This window comes from Solanum pennellii, chromosome 5 (genome assembly GCF_001406875.1).
Source record: "Solanum pennellii chromosome 5, SPENNV200".
NCBI classification, from domain to species: domain Eukaryota; kingdom Viridiplantae; phylum Streptophyta; class Magnoliopsida; order Solanales; family Solanaceae; genus Solanum; species Solanum pennellii.
Genome location: NC_028641.1, coordinates 4,549,158 through 4,569,193, shown reverse-complemented (window position 1 = coordinate 4,569,193; position 20,036 = coordinate 4,549,158). Strand labels below are relative to the sequence as shown.

The following is a 20,036-nucleotide window of genomic DNA, read 5'->3' as shown; positions in this document are numbered from 1 at the left end:
AATTATCTGATATATATATATATATATATATATATATATATATATAATTCAAGAAATATTGTACTTCAGTGCATTATAACCTAAACGATTTATTTTAATATAAATATTTATGATTAATTTAACGACTCGAATTGTGACCCAGTTTAAACAAGATTTTAATCCAAAAATTTTCATCTAAGAACTTTCGAGAAAAGGTAAAGTTTAACTACCTAATAGTTGGACTATATGCAATAAAAATAGAGATTAAAAAGGAAAAAGAAAAAAGTGAATCGTTCCAAATGATGTAACTGTATTAAAAACATAATATAAGATCGTAAAGGACATTAGCTTTTTCAACAATATTAATTCTTTATGTGTCGACAAAACCCATTTGAAAATAATAAAAAAGTCACATGGTGCATATTAGTTTTTTTTTAAAAAAAAATATTTTTAAATAGAAAATTGATTATTCAATTGAAGATTTTAGAAGAATCATGATCACCAACTTTATTTAGCAATAATTAAGACATAATAAGTGTGTGTATATATTAGTTGAAAATGACATTGTTTGATATTTATGTCAAATTGTCAATCATAATAATCCTTTTGGAAATTTGATAAATAATAAAGTTATTTCTAAATGATTTATAAATTATAATTTAAGTTGTGAAAATAGTCATAAAAATTTCCATATTAACATGAACTATTTATATTACATCTCTTATGATGCAATTCTTTTTAAAAACCTATAAATATTTAAATGATTTATGCGTCGAACAGTCTTTTTTTGTGATAGTCCTCATTTAATTCAACAAAGTCTAACTCAAAAAATAGTCTGATTTTTTAGTTGTTTTATTGGAATAGTGTGACTAATATTTTGAATTGATTGACAAATGCATAAAATCTAGACTTTGATTGGATCATTAATTTTTTAAATCCTATTAAAATTATATTTGATTTCATGCCTCTAAGAGTGTGCGTGAAATCAATTGACCCAATCATTCAAATATCAAATTAAATTATTGATTTTTTTTAAAAATCAAACAAAAGTTTACAAAGTGGGGTGTTTCAACCTCAATTTTTTTTCTTCATTTTTTTGATTTTCTCGGATATTTTTTCAGTAAAATCTTTCGGCAAACATATAATTACCTTGTGATTCGAATGATTCACTAGTTATTGATAGTAGAACTAATCATTCTTTAGTATAATTCTTTTACAAGATATAAATATTATCTTTCGCTGATTAACTATGAATTTCTATTTTTTACAAAAATTTACAAGTTAAATTTTATTTTAAAATTGTTATCTCAAATTATATATTTAAAATCATACTTTGAAAATTATTAACTTTATATGGTGTACCCAAACACAAGATTAATGTTAGATTTTTTTTTGCACATAAAAGAAGAGAATCTAATGATGATGAAAAAAAAATTAAAATGTTAAAAATGTTGTTTTGGTCAATAAAAGGTCCACAAGAGTGAATGATTGTTTGGTGTACTATTGCTATTGCCATTATAAGTTTGAACAACCAATTTGCTTTCTTTCAGTGGATTTCTGTCAGAATTGTGAGTTATTACACTAGGAATGGTGTACACTTGCAACAATAAAAGGATCTCAAATTTATTTTAAATCGAACATTAATTAATTCGACTCTCATATTTCGAATCAAACTAATTTTTTGAGTACTCACGAAGTTCAAAGTTTGATGATTGAGATTTTCTTAATCTTCTTCTTGGTGGTACGGCTTCAAGATCTGTTCATCTCGTGTCTATTCATCAGGCTTTACACGTTTTCTCTATAAAGTTGAAATACCTGAAACTCAAATTAAAAGGGTGTATAGAGATGTGAATTCCTTTACTTATAATTTAGTAATTTACCCTCCCTTACTAAACATACGTAATGTGATTCTGAATTAACGAGGCTTGTAACTTTTTATATTGAATGGTTAATCGAAAACAAAAATAAAAATTGCATAGCACAACACTCCAACAAAACTAACAATAAAAATAATCCTAATTATTCTTTTATTTTATTTTAAGCAAATTTTTAGCTAGTATACAACGTATAATCATAGTGTATATAACACTACATATTTTAATTATATACACTGAGTATGCACCAATAACAAGTACAATTATGCTCATAGAATTCTATTTATTATTAACTGTGTGATAGGGAAATTTATTCTTCCCACATGATTTGTAAAATTTTTGTTTTGATTTTTTTTATTCATTTCCAATTTATTTATTTTTTCTTTTTATGGCCATCCAATATTTAATGAGCCAACCCTTATTTACACTTTACAACAAATAGTACCATTTAGATTTTCATTTTTGTGTAGATGGAAGTTGGAGGTCTTTCTACTACCCAAACGTGCACAAATTTATGACTCGTGAAGTGACATATATTCCCCATTTACTCAATTTAATCGAAGATAAATACTCTCTCATTCTTAATTAGAAATTTTGAATTTAATTTTAATATGAAAGTCACGCTTTTGATTAGGAGCGTTTTACCTTTAATATGGAACACGTCTCTACGTGAATCCAGATTAGTTAGACCATAAGACAAGTATAGAATGAGAAACAAAAAATATATGTCTTCATTAGTGCATTATCATATTTCTTTTTGCAAGATAAAAATCGAATCAAGGTCGAAAGAGTAAATAAGAAAAGTAATAATGGGGAAAAGAATTTACTATGAATTTCATCGTTAACTAAATCAATGCGCTAATTATTTGATAATTCTTTGCTTAAATGAGTTAGTGAATGACTTTATTGTTTAGCGATAGAAATCGATCAATATATATACGTAGATTATTATTGTTTAGGTAAGCGTCGCCCTTATAAATAATTATTCTGCATGAAACTGAATTAGATTAGACCTGAATATAATTATCAGACACTGATCGAAAATCCAAAAAATGAAAAACTCTTTTTAAGGCCAACATGTTTGTTGTGTGTAAGTTGTGACATTTGTATCTTGTGTATAATTCAATGCATACACAGAGAGGATGATTAAAAAAAAGTACTATCCAAACTGAGAGGTCATGAGGCTACCTAGCTAGGGTGGTCATGGTTGGATAAATTTAGAAATCATTTACTATATATTTAACAGCTAATAAATACTTAAAAAAAAAAAGGAGAGAAAAGAATTAGCAACAAACAAATTCTATAGCTAAATAATAGTAATATTTATCACTAATTCAAATGTAGCAATGGATTATCAAGATTTTTTGTTAATTGCATATTATTTAGTGACAAATCTTTTATAGTTTATTCCTATTTTTTATATATAAAAAAATATTAATCCTATATGGTAGTAGTATCCTAAATTTAGGAGGGTATGATGCATAGAGTATACCGTATTAGTAGAGTCCCGAGATAGGTCGGATAGTGAGAAAGAACGAAATTCGATCAAATCGATTTGAGGAGGTGTGATGGAAATAGCTTAACCTAATCTTTTTTTCCTTTCATTTATATATACAAAGTAAATAGGTTGTTTTTTAAGGTATAGATGGGGATTCGAAGGAAGTCATAATCGACAAAATAGCATTTGCTGGTAAGATTTCAAACACGTCTTTGAAAAATAGTTACTATCACGGGGTTTCAAATATTAGGGGCCGATTTCCAAGACAATCTCATGGAGCCTCACCCCTAAATTTAGAAATTTCACGACACATATCTATTTTTCAATTACAAGGACCGAAAAATGGTTATTTGTGAATTTTTCCGATGAGAGTAAGGTAAACGTTAAAACATGAAGATTTTGTTTGATGGGCTTTAAGAGTGATTATACTGGGCCTACAATTTTTTAGTGGACTACTACAAGTGAGGCCCAGTGAGAAATTTACTTTGGATAAGATAGAAATGGCCCATTTATCTGGGCCTTGTTCATTTAGGCCCACTTAAAAGTTTCGATAGAAATTGATCTAAATATTATCAAGCTTAACGTCGATGGTGCTTACGATAATATCACTCTAAAATAAAGACAAACGATACAGACAACTCGATACATGGTTACTCCAAATACCTTACCTAAGAGAAATTTAATCGAAAAAATTTATTACTTTTTAGGTATTATATATATAAAATTTAAAGATTCTGAATCAATCAAATTTCCTCCATATCCTCTATGCACTTTATTGTAGCGCTTTGTTGCAATAAGTGTATTTATAAAGTCAACAAAAAACTGACGGAGCAGTTGAAGAATTACGTTAAAGGCTAGAAGATTAGTGAACAAATTAAAATACACACATGAATATTGAGTCGAACCCTAACAAATATATTTATTTGTTACATGTGTGTATATGCAAAATTTCATAATCATAGGGTGGTCACTTTACTATGACTTAAGATAACAAAAAAAGATTGACAGATTATTGGTACTAACAACTTAACAGAACACTATTTGTCCATTCAAAAATGTAGAGTGACGATTCGAGTAAATATTTTGATTGAATCAGCAAAAAAGAAAATTAATTAATACCTATTCCCAATATTATAATGAAAATTTGTGTCTCATTATACAAACATTTAGAAAAAATTGGCTTTTGCACTATGTAGTCTATAGAAACATGTAGAATTTATTGCACCATCAAGTAATAAAACTAATATATAGTAAGAGTAATATGTTTTCATATAATAAATTAAACTTGACACAATAGCCTAAAAGATATTATTGATATAACTTTTTTTAGACTTGTGAGAATATTTATACAACACCATAAACATTATGATAGGTTTAACATTGCTATAAATTTCAAAACTTTTTATAGTCTGCCACGTGTATAATTATTACATGACATATTTAAGATCATAAAATATATATATGGGGCTAACTGACAAGTATAATTACAATTTTCAATTAATGTGGCTTCAACTCAGACATGAGAAACATATATATATAAGATATATGTATAATAATTTCATTGATAATCTTGCCATCCCCTTGTTACATAGAATATTGATTTAAACACCCCAAAATGAAAAGGAAAAAAAAACAAACAAAACACCATCACCCACAACATACTTAGACTTGGAAAAAAAAAAAAGAAGAGCAAAATGATATATAGTATTATGCCTTGAGAAGAAAAGTACAAGGCAAATACATATATGAGTCACAACAAACACTAGTATAAATAAATATATTTACAATGATTCTTCCCTTTCCCACAAGAAAAAAAATAAAAAAAAAAAAAAAACACCCCATAATTCTATTTTTTTTCCTCCAAAAAATGATAAAATAAGCATATTGTGAGCATGCATAAATTGTGACAAAGAAAGAGAAGTTAACAAGGAAATTTCACACTAAAAAACAAAAGAGAGACAAAGAGCATGTAATCAAAATACTTCACCATATTTCTATTCTTATAATGTTCCTCTCTTCACTAAAAAGATCCTTCTCTTCAATTTTTCTTTCTCAAGGGTTTTCTTGTTTGAGTTGATCAACTCTTGATGGACATGACATAGACATGAGCCAATTGATTAAGACACTTTTGGACATCCCACCCCACCACCACCAAAAAACAAAGCCTCTACAATTTTTTTATAATTCAGAAATCCCCGACAGTCAATAATGCACGACTCAAAAGTAAGAAATGCAGAATTCACTCTTGACATTTCTTCATTTAAATATCAGACTTTTGATGAACATGACACGAGGAAATCAAACACTTTTTGGACACAACACAAAAAGAAAACCACTATGCACCAACCCTAACATATTTATTTATTTTTTTGTAATAATCGAGAAATCAAACCTCCAAGAGTCAATAATACCCGGTATCAAAATACACCGATACTAAATTTGACCCTCTATAGATACTTCTCCACTTAAATACCTGAATTTCGAGTTTTATCTATGATAGGGTTTTCCAATATGCAACTCACACATCATACCATTAACCCAAAACCCTAGGCACCACCAACTCTCTACATTATATTGTCCAAATAAGATGGACAAAAAACAAAAACCACACACCCCAAAAAAAAACAAAAACAAACACACATAAAAAGGGAAAAGAAGTAATTTAAGAAAGGATGTTGATATTGTTAGTTCTTTGTCTCTTAACACTTGTTGAAGCAGAATCATCACCACTTGATTTCTCCATCACAGCTTTAAGTGCTTCTTGTATTGAACTTATACAATACTGTGGTTGTTGTTGTTGTTGTTGTTGCTGCATCATCTCAGTATCTTCATCGTCTCCACTTATACACGTATCTACCTCTCGATTATTATTATTATTACAATAATAATCGTCTCCGGTTATAAACAACACATTTCTAACACGTCCACCAAGTGTTGTAATTTCAGCTTTTAATGTTTTTAACCTTAGTGCTTTCAATGTCTTGATTAAATCAGGCAAAAGATCAGATCTATCTTCACAACACAAAGAGGCCTTTATTATAAACTTACCATCTTCATCAGATGTTGCATTATCAACTGTTAATTCATCAATTTCAGTTGGGACAAGACTTGTCTCTGATATTAAGGATGTTTGTCTTTTTAACTCTTTCACATGTTGTATCACTTCTGCTAGCAATGAAGCTTTGTCTGTCTATTAACATAAACAAAAAAAAAAAAAAAAAAACGTAACATTAGCTATCAGGTCATCTAAATGATAACTTTGTTCATATATAACACTAGTTATCAAGTCATATGAATGATAACTAGAGATAATCGTTCGTTCATAAAATATCTAAGTTAAGATCAATGATATGAAGAATTATACAATATTAACACTAGCTATAATCGTCATCTGAATGATAACTATAGATAATCGTTTGTTTCATAAAATATTTAAGTTGGGATCAAGGATATGAAAAATTAGACATATCAGATTACCTAAGCGATAACTACACATAATCGTTTTCAATATAATTTTTTTTGCTACTACATTTATTTTATGTATTGAACTATTGATACTCTTATTTAAGTCAAGAAATCGTTCAGAAAGAAACTCTATATTTTTATATTACTCACCTTATACTCTATCAATAAAATTATATAAAATAAATTATTATTAATATTTTTTGGGGTTTGTAAACTTTATATGATTGATCATTAAATTGAGGACTTTTAGGGTGGGGTTTTTTGAGGACTAGGCATGAAGTACATAGAGTTGTTTTTTTTTTTAAAAAAAAAAAAAGAAGGTATACATGACTGACAAAAATGCTTGTTTGTCTCATTTAAATTAAATCTTTTAAAATAATATATATTTTCTTTCTGATTTTATTTTTTTTAACAACTACTTTATTTTTTTTGGGTAATGTAAATTTAATAACCGGCAAGAATTTTCTATGGAAGCTTTTGAACTGCTTGGTGGTTTCTCTTTTTCATGTCAAATTTGCGACATTAACGCTTTGTTCCAACTTTCCTTGGAACTAGCACTAAACATCTCTCGGTTTTAATCTGTTTGTCTAATTTTAATTTAATACGAAATTTAAAAAAAAAACATACATAGAATACATTCAAATTATTATTTAATTTTATGATTTTTTAACGTGTAGTGTGAAAAACAGTAAAAAAAAATCACATATCTTTAACCAGACTAAAATAGTATATGACAAACAACTTGAAACGAAACGAATATAGAAAAAACAGAAAAGGGTGTTCACTTTTTTTTGTACTTCTAGCTATGTATTACACACTTCATACTCATTTGGTGTTGCTAGGTTTTGTATTATCTACGTATACTTTTTACTTTCTAGTCATGAAAGAATCCAAAATAAAATCTTTTGAAGATCTAAAATCAAAGAGTATAAGTTATATACATCATCATCGTCAATTTATCTTTCTTTGTTATAACAGATAAATCAATCTTTAAAGGTTACATATATTCATTTCATGGTTTTCAAAGTACTAAAATTAAAAGAATTTCAAGTCATATAAATCGTCCATACAAGGAGTTTTTAATCACTAATAAACAACTTCTCTTAATTTTAAAATTATTAAAAAATTCTTGTTAATCATTTCAACTAAACTCAATCCATAAATATCATTTAAATAATTTAATACTATAAAAAAATTTCTTACTTTCACGATATATATATATACCTAAATACACCTAAAATAAAACAAAACAAAGCAATAACACATCACATTAAGAGTTTAGGTTATATACTTATATACACACACAATCTTAAACAAAAATAAACTTTTAGGTTATATACTTATATACACACACAATCTTAAACAAAAATAAACTTACATATTCAAATTATCATATCAATCTTGCTACGAAGAGTTATATTACCTCTTAATCATTACTATAAGTGATATTCAACACTAACCCTAATATCGTACGATTTCATAAGGTAGAGTCATATTATAGTTGATCATCAACAACATATCCAGTATAATTATTCCATCGTCATCGATTGATATAATGTTATGATTGTCAGCGCACATAACATAAACTCTTATAAGCATATAATTAAGTAGACTTACTTTAGTAGTATTAGGAAGAAGGCTTCTCAATTTAGCAAGATGATTATTGATTCTTTCTCTACGTCTTCTTTCAGCTTCACTATGACTTTTAGATGCAGCCAATGCCTTAGCATCCATTATTTCTTGTGCACTCATTTTTTGTAACTCAGCTTGTAAACCAAAAGGTGCTATTGAACCGGGTTGATTATGATGATGATGATGAACCACTTGACCTACTAAACTATCTGAGATGAACCGGAGGTGTTGTTGATCTGTGTTAGTGTTACGATTAAATAAACCGTAAGCCGATGGTGAAGGAGGGAGGAGAAATGACTGATCATGGTGGTGAACCGGGTTCATAAATGGTTGAACCGGTGGAATTGACCATGGTAACATTTCTGAGTTGCTTTGGAAGTGAACCGGGTTCATGAAACTTTGTGGATGCATACCTATTTGTTCAAACAGTATGTATACTAAATTCAGAACTATTATAGTAATTAAACATATATATAATAATAAGTAACAAATTTTCTAATCGATATACATAGATTATATACTGAATACAATTACACGAGTGAAACAATAGTATGTTTGAAGAAGTTTAGGTTTAGCTTGTTTATATATACAAAATATAGTCAGTCAGATTTACTGTTTATTATTTCTGGTCAATATATATAGATCATACACTGAATATGTATTTTTTTTTTGTAAGAATAAAACATTTGATAATCATCATATGTATAAGTATATATATGTTGAATGAAAAAATATAAATATATTACAAAGTTGGATTTTGTGTGACAAAAGGAATTTTTTCACAAGGAATAAAACACAAAAAGGGGTAAGTAAAAGACAGACCTTTGCTTTGCTTTGATGTAGAATAGTGAAGAACTAAGATTTATTTTTATTTTTTTGGTTGTTTTGAGAGAGAAAGAAAAGTTTTTTTTTTTTTTGTTTGAGATTTCAACTTGTATTGAATGGCAATGGAAGTGACCCTTTTTATCCTTAGCATCAACTAGCTTTTTTCAAATCTCTTTTGTGGCTTTGTTGGTTATCTTTTTGTATTTATTATTTAATTTTTTTAAAAAAAAATTAAAAATGGACCCAACTTTTTATTTATTTTTTATATTTTAATGTCCACTTCTGACAATTTTTTTAATTTTTTTTTATATATAGAGAAGGGGTATGTAAAAGTACTGGCAGTGTTGTTTCCTTTCTCTTTACGGCATTCTTTTTTTCTCTTTCAACTATATATTATATCTATTTATATACCTATCACACACTAACTAGTTAATTCCCTCACTCATGTTTGTTCACTTTGGATTTTTGTTTTATTTATTTTCCCTATACAAACACATTAACAATTATTAGGTATAACTTCGTCCGTCTCAATTTATGTAATATTATTTAATTGGTTATAAAATTTTATATGAAATAAATTTGAATCTAATAATCAAACCCTAAAAGCTAGCTAGATAACGATGGCGTGCCAACTCAAGAAGCGAGGATTATCCAACACGCCATATTAAAGAGACCATCGATTCATTTTCTTAAATGGCAGAAGCGAGACTCTTCACACAAGCCCCTTACGCTCAAAGTTAGACATCTGATATGCGAACAATTTAACTAAAGGATCCAACATCGAAAGTGAAAATTTAGATGGGCTCTATTTTGATATCATGATAAAAAAATGAATTTTAAATTTAACATAACTTTAAAATAATTCAAAAGGTGGGAATTGTCCCTATTATATTTATTATTAGTATAATATATTTTCATAAAAGTAGTAGTAAAACTATTCTTTATTTTCCCTATGAACAATATAAGTATTATTATTTACTACATGGTTCAAAGTAATATAATTATTAGAGTGTATGTTACTTGCAACAAAAAGAAACACTGTGAAGGCAAAACACACGGATTGTCGACCGACCAAACACAATTTTAATAATAATTAGAAGTTTAGCTTATTCATCACAAAAGTAAATTAATACTACTTCTTTACACTATAAAATAAATAAATAATCATCAATTTAATTTTTTAGCAATTATGGATATAACATGACAATACATATTCATTTCGTATTAATTTTGTTATACGTTAACTTTATCACAATTACATGCGAATTCAAAATTTAAAGCTATGTGATCCGAAATTTAAAATTTTAAAAATTGATCTATGAATCAAATTCTTAAAATCTAGATTTTGATTTAAAATTTACGTTCAAACGCTAACGAGTTATGATTTTACTTTTTTGTTCAAAGTGATATAAAAAGTTAGGGTATTTTTAGGGTTAGTTAGGTTAAGAAATAGTATTATTATTCTCTCATATACATATAGTATATATAGAGTAGCTATTTTCCACGCCAAACCTTTCTGCTTCCCCAAGACCCTTGTAATCATTGTGTCTTGGAACACACTCCACCCCCCACCCCCCACCGCTCATAGTGGGGTGGGTGGGGTGGGTAGGTAGGGGGGTAGTGTAATATAATTGGTCATTTTTGCAAACTACATATTGATGAGTTTGTCTTCACATGATAAATATTATTATGTATCTATTCCTCCTCGATTTCAGTTGCATCTATTCATACTTAATTCATTTGGGGGGAGGGGCTAATAAGTCTTTTGGTAATTGGTTAACTTTTTTAATTTTACTTAACGTGGTACGGTTGAAATTTTGAGAGTCAGATAAATTTTCTTGAATTTGAAATCTTTTTATGTGTTTTTTAGTTAATTATTGCGATCTATAATACTTTTTACGTAGTTTACAGATATATAAAAAAAATAAAAAAAAAGTTTAAAGTTTTTTGTCTGAGATCACTATTATAAGTTGAAAGTTAATTTGAATCTCGAAATTTATGACGTATAAATTGGAATAGAAGGAATGGTTCGATAGAGTGTTGAAATTGATAATGAAAAGGTGTTTGATAAATATTTTTATCTTTTTGTATTGTGAAAAAAAAAATTATCAACGAGAAGCAAAGCGAATATTTACTGGATTAATGTTGAAACAGGAGATAATATATCTTGATATTTTCGATTGGTCTTCCTCATATTTAAGTATAATTGAATAATTACAAAGTTAAATAGGATCATAAGTTAAAAGTGATTAAGTTATTATCTTTAATTAATTTTATTTATAAGCACTTTTAATATTTATACCAAACTTCTAGATTAACTCAAGGATACCTTTTTTTTCTCTCTCTAATCTAATGGTTGGGAATTAGCAACAGATTTCCCACTATAGTTAAAGCAATAGTACTAATATTAGGCTACCACAAATTTAATTATTTATAATTTAATTATGAAATATTTAAATTGTCAAGTTGTTGCTGACATAAGTTGTAAATTCTAAAATGTTGTCTCTATTAACTTTGTGAGGTTTGGTGTGATTCTACACTGACATCATGTTGCATTATGCTTGGTTTTCTAATATTCAAAGATTAAGTAATTAATTACTTAATTAATCAATTATTTATATCATCTAATTCCACCAATAGTTTTTCCTAGGGTATTAATTAAGCAAAAATTTCTTTTGTGTTTTCTTGATAAATGGGAAGATCAACCCTTTATATGGATTGAACATAACAACAATATATATATATATATATATATATATATATATATCATTGTAATCTGATAAGTAAAGTTTAAAGAAAATAATATATAGCAAGTGCGAACAGTTTCTTTAAGTTTTGATTAATTTAAATTTATGTTGCGTAGACGCTTATGACCTCCTCGCTTTCCCAATCTTACATGAACATGAATAAAATCAAAACAACATTATGTGAAGAACAATTATTAGCTAATGCTAGTAATAAAGAAAAAACTTCTTGCTTATATTTTACTTAATTAGTTCCACAAAAGGACCAAAATATTGCTGAAAATGATTGATGTTTTCAAATGTGACATAATATAGACCTAGTGATCAAGAGATTATAGCCAAGAGTCTTTCAGAAATAATTTCTCTATCTTCTTGAAGTAAAGGCAAAGTTTACGTAGATATCACTTTTCTCAAATTTCATTTATAGAATTACACCGATCGATCGATACATCATTGTTGTTTTCCCTTTTCTTTTTTTGTTCCTAAAAGTCTCTTTAGTTTAGTCAAATATGCATAAAGCTCCAAAGCTGTTTTTTATGAAATGATTATAATACTACTACACAAAAAGAAAATGACTGACTAAGAGTAAAATGAGGAGAAAAAAAACTGCTTTTAACTCCTCCTGATATGTCTTGACCAACATGATCTGACTAATTACACAGTCCATATGAAATTTTGGCTGAGTAAAGTTAATACAAATATCATCAACCCCTATAATATCTTGGAATAATAAAATTAGACCTTTATTCATAATTTTAGAAAAAAGAAGAAGCTAAAGAACATATATAATCTTCTCTAGAAGAGTTACGCATAAGACTCTGAAGCGATGAACGTGACCCATGCATTGCCTATATAGCTATACAACGTTATTTTTATTAACAGATCACATCAGTAAAGGCATAACATAAATATCTAGTAATTAAACATAATCTTCTTCAAAAGAGTTGCGCTTAGGACTCTTATAATGTTATTGTTCATTTCATGTCACGTCAGTGCAGACACAACGTAGCAGCAATTATTTTGAATAAAACATGGATATGGATATGTAACTTTTTCCATAATAAAATTGAGTAATTGAGAGAATCTCCTATATATATATATATTGTCCTTGGGTTACTAATTTTTTTCTATAAAAACAAAGGTTAGTTAGGTACTTAGGTTAAATGTTATATGTGACAAATTTGAACAAACATTTTAGGTAGGAATAAGACCCTATGATCAAACATTTAGAGTAGGAATAAAAACACTATGCACATGAATAACAAGTAAAAATAAAACATGTTGATTTCCAATGTCTCTTGTTAGTGCTCTTTCCTAGTCTATTTTTAGTACGGATATTAATTGACCTTATTCCTCTTTACACCATTGTCAGGTCACTCTAATGCACAGATTTGTCACTGCCCTCATAATATATGCTTTAGGGTTTATCTGGTCTACGAGACAGGAATAAGGTTCGTGTATTCTGGATTTTTTAGACTTTTACATGTTGAATTACACATTGAGTTTGTTGTTGTATTTGACATGAAGAAAAAAAAATATTTTCTTGCTTTTATATTTTTTATGTTTGATAGTAGAAAATACTATATTCAAAAAGTTTAACGTAATAAATAACTGTCGTGAGTAGGGATAGAAATGGGAGGATGGCATGTAGTCGCAAGGTCAGGATTTTCACTAAAAATATTTAAAGCATAATGTGAAGAGGTCAAAAGAGCTGATAATGTACTATATACATGTTGAATTTCATATATCGATCTATACAATAATATATTTTTTTGAACGAGAGAGTGTCAATTAACGCATTTCAGACAAAGATAGCTACGCCTCTAATGGCATGAGAGGGTTTCGGAAAATGATCCATAAATTAGAGGCACTTAAACATGAAAAATATAAAAAAAATATTTTCTTTCGTACCAAACATAACCTTAAATTCCTTTTTGGTTTTGTGAGGGAAGTAGAGGGGTTAAGTCAAGTTCTTGCATGTAAATATTTGTGTTCAATTCTTGATCCTTAAATTAATCTAAATATTGTCTATGAGCAAATACAAAAGGATCCTTTTTTGATGAGTTATAAAAGTTGTTACTTTATTTTATATTAATTTTAAATATGATATTCGTCACATTTATATACAGTATAATTTTCTGACGATAACGTAAAATCGATCAACCTTTGGAATGAGAATTTTTAGGAACCATATATATAGTGGTCACACGCATGGCTACTTTGGTCCCCATTGTTTTAACCTTTTTAGCTTAGGTTCCTTTTTCCTTGTACTTTTTTTATTTTTATTTTTAATTTTAAGTCTTTCCTAATTCAAAGATTTGATGATAGCTAGTAGCACTAGCAAACAATAAAATTTTGAAAAAATAAAATAAATTATATTGCTTTATTTGTGAGGATTAATAATTATGACATCAGTCTCATGCTGTCATGACGTTTAATTCCTCTTAAACCACAAGTGCTTAATTAATAATTATGGTGCTAATTAATAATTCAATTATGTAGTATATTGAGAAACCAACTCCACATGTTTTGGCTAATTATACTAATTATTAGTAGTGATGTTTGATCACCTTTTCTTAGTTTGGCTAATTACAATGTTTTTTTTAAAAAAAAAACTTTATGTAGAGTTTGAAAAAAGAGAAATTAAAATCATTTTATATTTGTCTTAAAGTATGTTGAAAAAAAATAACTTTTGGCTTTAGTTAGTCCAACTTTTAATTCTAACATGTTAATATATATATATATATATATATACTAATTAATTTTATCCAAAAAGAATTTATTTTCCCTATGACATTGTATTTGCCAAAAGGAAAAATAAAAAAATTAAAATAAAATTAGGCGCATGCTTATTTCACATTACATGATTATTGTTTTTTCAAATTTCAGGTGGTTTGCACATGCTGAGATTACAATAAAGTTTATTTTTGTTTGTTAATTTATTTATTTATACTAATTTTTTAGCAAGATGTATTTTCATATATATTCAAACAAAGTTAAAAGTACTTTCCATGTGAAAAAGTATAAAATCTTCTTCAAGAAAAATAGTCAATTAATATTCCTTTTATGATGAGAGAGCTTAATTGTGACCCTCTGAGTTTGTGATGGAGGGTAGATCGATGAAAACAGATCATAAAGAAAAATTAAGAGAGACAGAATAAAATTTTAGAAAAATATACGTGATATGCTAGACGATCACATGTATTAAACTAATAAAGAAATTAATATCAAGATTCTCGAAAAATATATACAACGCTAGTTCATATAATACGCAAAACTTTTAGCCTGAGATGAGTAATAGAAGCCCTATAACATGAAATTAAAGAGAGAAATTTTAATCCGAATTATCAATTTTACTAATTGTATTTCTCTTTTTAAAAAATTCATATTAAGAGATTGATTAGATCTTGCAAGATATATATAATTTTTTTAAAAAAATTATAAATTAGCATTAATTTAATTAGAGGGCTATAAAATTAGTTTCCAAGTCCCCCACTGAGCTTGAGGATCTATATTATTAAACATTAAACATAACTAATAAGACAGATCATAAAGCAAAATAATTAATTAATTTATTATTTTTTAGCATTATGAACTTACTTATTGTCCCCTACTATTATTTTAATCAAAAGTAATTTGCTACATAACAAATTTTCTAAAAGGCACTTTCAGTTTAACTTAAATAACCATTAAATCTAAAAAGTTATGCTATAATCAGTCGTGTCAAAAATATTTTTATTATATTTTATTTACTTATTTTATTATATTTTCAATGGCTTTTTATGAAAAATACAAATCCCAAATCAACCAAAGGAAGAATCTAAATCTATAAATAATGGGAAAGTACTCCAATAGAGAAGTTTGTTAACTCAAGATTTGCCACTAAACCTAACTAATAAAGTAAAATTTTGTAATGCCACTTAATTAATTAGGTTCAATTGTATGGTTAATGATAAATTATGCTAATCATATGTGTTATAACATAAAATATAGTCATTTAGAGAGCACTAGGAAGTACATATACATATATTATGACAAATCATTTATTGGAATGTATACAATGGCGATAATAGAGGCATGCATTACGTACATGTTGCTATACATATTACGTGATAATTTAATTCACTAGTAATATTATTTATTTTGAGTGTAGACTAATGTATTATAAAATACATTAGTAAGATCATCTTATTGTCACGATTCAAAAATAGACGTAATGACAGTTGTCTTATCCCACCAAGACGATAAACTGCAGAAATCTTTAATCAACTTAAAAATACCTCTAAAACCTGATTGTCACGTGCACAAGTCTCTAATATATTATACTAGAATTGAAATTAAACATAAGTCACGAGTGACGTTGTTTCTAAAATAGAACAAGATTATACGTGAACGAATCTTACGTATCAATTGCAATGTACTTGGATCAGTTTCTTTATAGAATTGATTTTTTTTAGTTCGATGATACGTTTAATAATATAAATTAATGGACCACATAGAGGTGGTGTTAGTTTTGTCCACATCACGAGCAGAAGGATGATTACATTTAAGTACCTTAATTATTTTTTTTATAAAAGTATATACATAATAAGTGAAATAACACAAATAAATAAAAACTAACTCAATATCTAAGAAGAAAATAGGAGAAAAATATAGGCAAATGATTGGGAGTTGTGTAAATTATAGTAGAGTATATGATAATCAACATATATAATATAATTATCTTCCTAGAATTAGAGTTAATCATTTGATTTAAAGAACTTCCCATTAGAATTATAAATTTGATTAAACACAAACTTTTTTCCTAAAAAAAAAAATCAGTCTACACCAAAGTTTGACTTAAGCAATATAATAAATTTAGCACTAGACTTGTCATAATTCAAGGCTTAAAAATGAAAGCATGATTTCCTCCATAATTACACTAGATCTGTCAACGTGATTTAGTTTACATTATCGATCGTAAATTTGAATAAAAAAACAGAATTGTAATAGGAAAAGAACTATTATACAACTAGAGGTAAATTTACGATATGAAGTTATAGTTGTGGATTCATTCAAATCCATTAATACTTTTGATGCGAAAGATAAATCTATGTATAAAAATCTTATAAAATTGCAAAGAATAGTAGGTTTGAAATCATGGTATTAAAAACATAACATGTTTGATACTGAAATTTTTTAAAATCATATCAATAAAATTATCTTTATCCGAACAGACATAACATATCCAATTCATCTTTATTAAATAAAAATATGATAGAGTTACAAGGAAAGTGGGGTTTGTCTTCTTCTTTTCGTCCAACACTCAACGTACATTATCTATATTGAGGATCTAATTAATCTGAATTTACATTACGTAAAGTCGTTTAAAAAGTATTTTCTATCATAATTTCTCATACCTAAATATCAAATTCAAATTTTTTAAGTAAACGTAAAAATTATATTCATCCTATCATATCTGAACAACCTAAAATAAGATTTGTCAATGAAAAAGAACCCAATATACTTTTTTGTCACGTCATTTTCAAAACATGCTTTCAAATTGTCCATTGCATAGTGTAGCCGAAAGTGGAGTCTTGGTTAATCATATACCTCAAAACCCTATAAAAAAATTTAAAATGTACACTTTTATTAAATTTCAATGAATTAAAGTGGCTTTATTTGCAATAAAATAAAACACGTTAAAATTTAGGTCTTTGACATTTTTTTTCCATGTTTAAGCTAGTTATAGGGTTTGTCTACTATATTATTTGGTCATGATATTATTTTTTAAAAAATAAAATAAAATTGTTCTTTGTTTCTATTTTTGGTTCATCATATGGTTCCACCTGCAGTTATCATGATTATTATTGATCAAGTACTTGCTAAAATATAAGATTAATTATTTTTTATGTGTTTATTTTCTAGTCATTATTACCACTTGCAAAGATCTCTTGCGTCTAAGGCAAGAATTCTTTTAAGTATTTGCATGCGTTGCATTTTTGTTTTCCCTTTAATATTCGAATTTAAGATTTAATCAGTATAAATTATGGTGAGATGATTGAGATTCTTTTATTCTTACTCAGAAGTGTAAGGTTCGAGTTTCAAGAAATAGAAGGAGAAATCCTCTAAAAATGGGCATTGTAACATGTTCGAATTCAAATTTAATTAAAGTATCAGAACGATTTCATATAAACATCAAACACTGAGCAAAAAATGAAAAACAAAATAATTCAAGATTTAATTGAAAGTTCATAAAACTTCTAGTTGAAGTTTTGTATGTTAATTAATTGGTGCATGCATCTAATATTAGACTCCTCATCTATTAAAAAATGGTGTGTTGGAGAAGTTACCGAAAATATATTCTATACAACGTTTTATGTTTTCATTTGATTGGTCAAATATTTTAAATAATATTTTTAAAAAAAGATAATCAAAATGACGAACATGACTTTCCTCACGAGTCTCATCTGGGTGGTTGGTTCAGGCGCTTTAGAGTACTCAGATTGACGGGTAGTGAGATAGCATACTCATATGATTGATTTAAAATCAACCACTTATAGATGGCCTTTGATTCTTCGGACGGGTATGTTAGAAAGGATGTTTGGACGTTTACTTGGATCATACGTGTATAACGTGTTTTCCAAGTAAACGTTTGATGTTCCTTTTCTGAAGAAGCCTAAGAGGTTTTCTGTCTTGTTTAAGACCGGACAACTTTTAGGTTATTACCCTCTTGGGACCACAATAAATAAGGGAAAGTCGATTGTTGCCTCTAAAAAGGCCCGGATACCGCCTAAACCAGTGTAAAGTTGAGATAATTAGAAAAATAAATTACATAAATGACAGTTAATATTGTTTATCTTCCCCTATTACCCTAGAGCCTCCTCACCTTCGTTGTGTTTATCTAAAGTATATATAAGTATCGTGGATTAATATTTTTTGCTTACTAATCACAAATACAAGAAATAAGAAAGAAAAATCTTATAGCTTCTAGAAAAATGTTTAATCTATTAATCGACAACCGCTTTAGCTTTAACCCGTTCAAATTTCGTTCAACTCGATCATTTGACACCTTTAATCACAAGCTACATAGGATTTTGTTAATTTTCTAGCAACTCTTTTTTAGTCTCTCAAATTTACATATTTTTACTACATTGCAGGCCTTTTCTTGTTTTCATTTTCAGGCCCATGGGCTTTAAAGACAAGACCAATTGTGTATTACAGAGTTGAGATATTGGGCTGGACTTATATAACACTACAAAAATGTCTTAGTGAAAACTCGATAAGTGTCGTATCAGAATTTTTAATTAATTGGCGATGAACGTTACACAACATATTATCGATTGACACTATCAAATACGTAGACGATGGGAGAAAATGAAAAGAAAAAAAAAGACGATACTCATAACACGAGGGGTCGATCCGAAATCGTTTGTTAAATATATATCTCAATCTATGTGAAATATTTTTAATAAATCTGAAAAAAAATTATGGCCCATGCAGGTCTCGAACCTGCGACCTTCGCGTTATTAGCACGACGCTCTAACCAACTGAGCTAATGGGCCAATTGGTTATAAGTTTCCATCTTATTATTTAGATATTTATTTCATTGTTTTACTATGCTTTGTTTAGAATATTATTTGGACAAAGAGAGTAAATGAAGGGTCCTACATGAAAAATAATGTTCTATCTGTTCACATTTATTTGTTATGTTTCGTTTTTCAAAAATTAATTTGACTAATTTTTAAAGTTAAATTAAATTATATTAATTTAATATTTTAAATTAAAAATTAGATAGTCAAAAACTATATAAATTTTTTTATTATTTGACTCTAAAAAATACATTATGACTATTAAAAGTGAACGGGATAATATAACATTAATAGGAAAATAATAATAATGAAGGGTCCAAATCACACCAATATTTTAAATTCCAATATTTTTATATATGGAAATGTAAGGAATTAGAGTGGCATTACTAATAAGTTTATTTACATTTCTTATTAAAACCAATTAACACAAAGAAAATTGTTTTTTTTA

At 27.4% G+C, this 20,036-nt stretch overlaps 1 protein-coding gene and 1 non-coding gene across 2 annotated transcripts; both read right to left on the bottom strand.

Annotated features, from left to right (window-relative positions):
- Positions 1-4,871: 4,871 nt before the first annotated feature.
- Positions 4,872-9,395, bottom strand: LOC107020491 (transcription factor bHLH30). Its single transcript, XM_015220882.2, has 3 exons — positions 9,271-9,395; positions 8,434-8,861; positions 4,872-6,541 (listed from the first exon to the last, which is right to left on the bottom strand). The coding sequence occupies exons 2-3, from the start codon at positions 8,857-8,859 to the stop codon at positions 6,014-6,016; spliced, it is 954 nt and encodes a 317-aa protein (XP_015076368.1). The 5' UTR covers positions 8,860-8,861; positions 9,271-9,395; the 3' UTR covers positions 4,872-6,013.
- Positions 9,396-19,487: 10,092 nt separating this feature from the next.
- TRNAI-AAU lies at positions 19,488-19,561 on the bottom strand. The gene has a single exon. It is a non-coding gene; the product is annotated as a tRNA-Ile (tRNA).
- Positions 19,562-20,036: the final 475 nt, after the last annotated feature.

What these genes read in the sequence shown, in the direction of transcription:
- LOC107020491 (XM_015220882.2), bottom strand. Translation starts at nt 8,859, where the DNA reads ATGCATCCACAAAGTTTCATGAACCCGGTTCACTTCCAAAGCAACTCA. An exon ending in TTCTTCCTAATACTACTAAA is followed by an intron (nt 6,542 to 8,433) that starts GTAAGTCTACTT and finishes TTATGTTAATAG; the next exon opens with ACAGACAAAGCTTCATTGCT.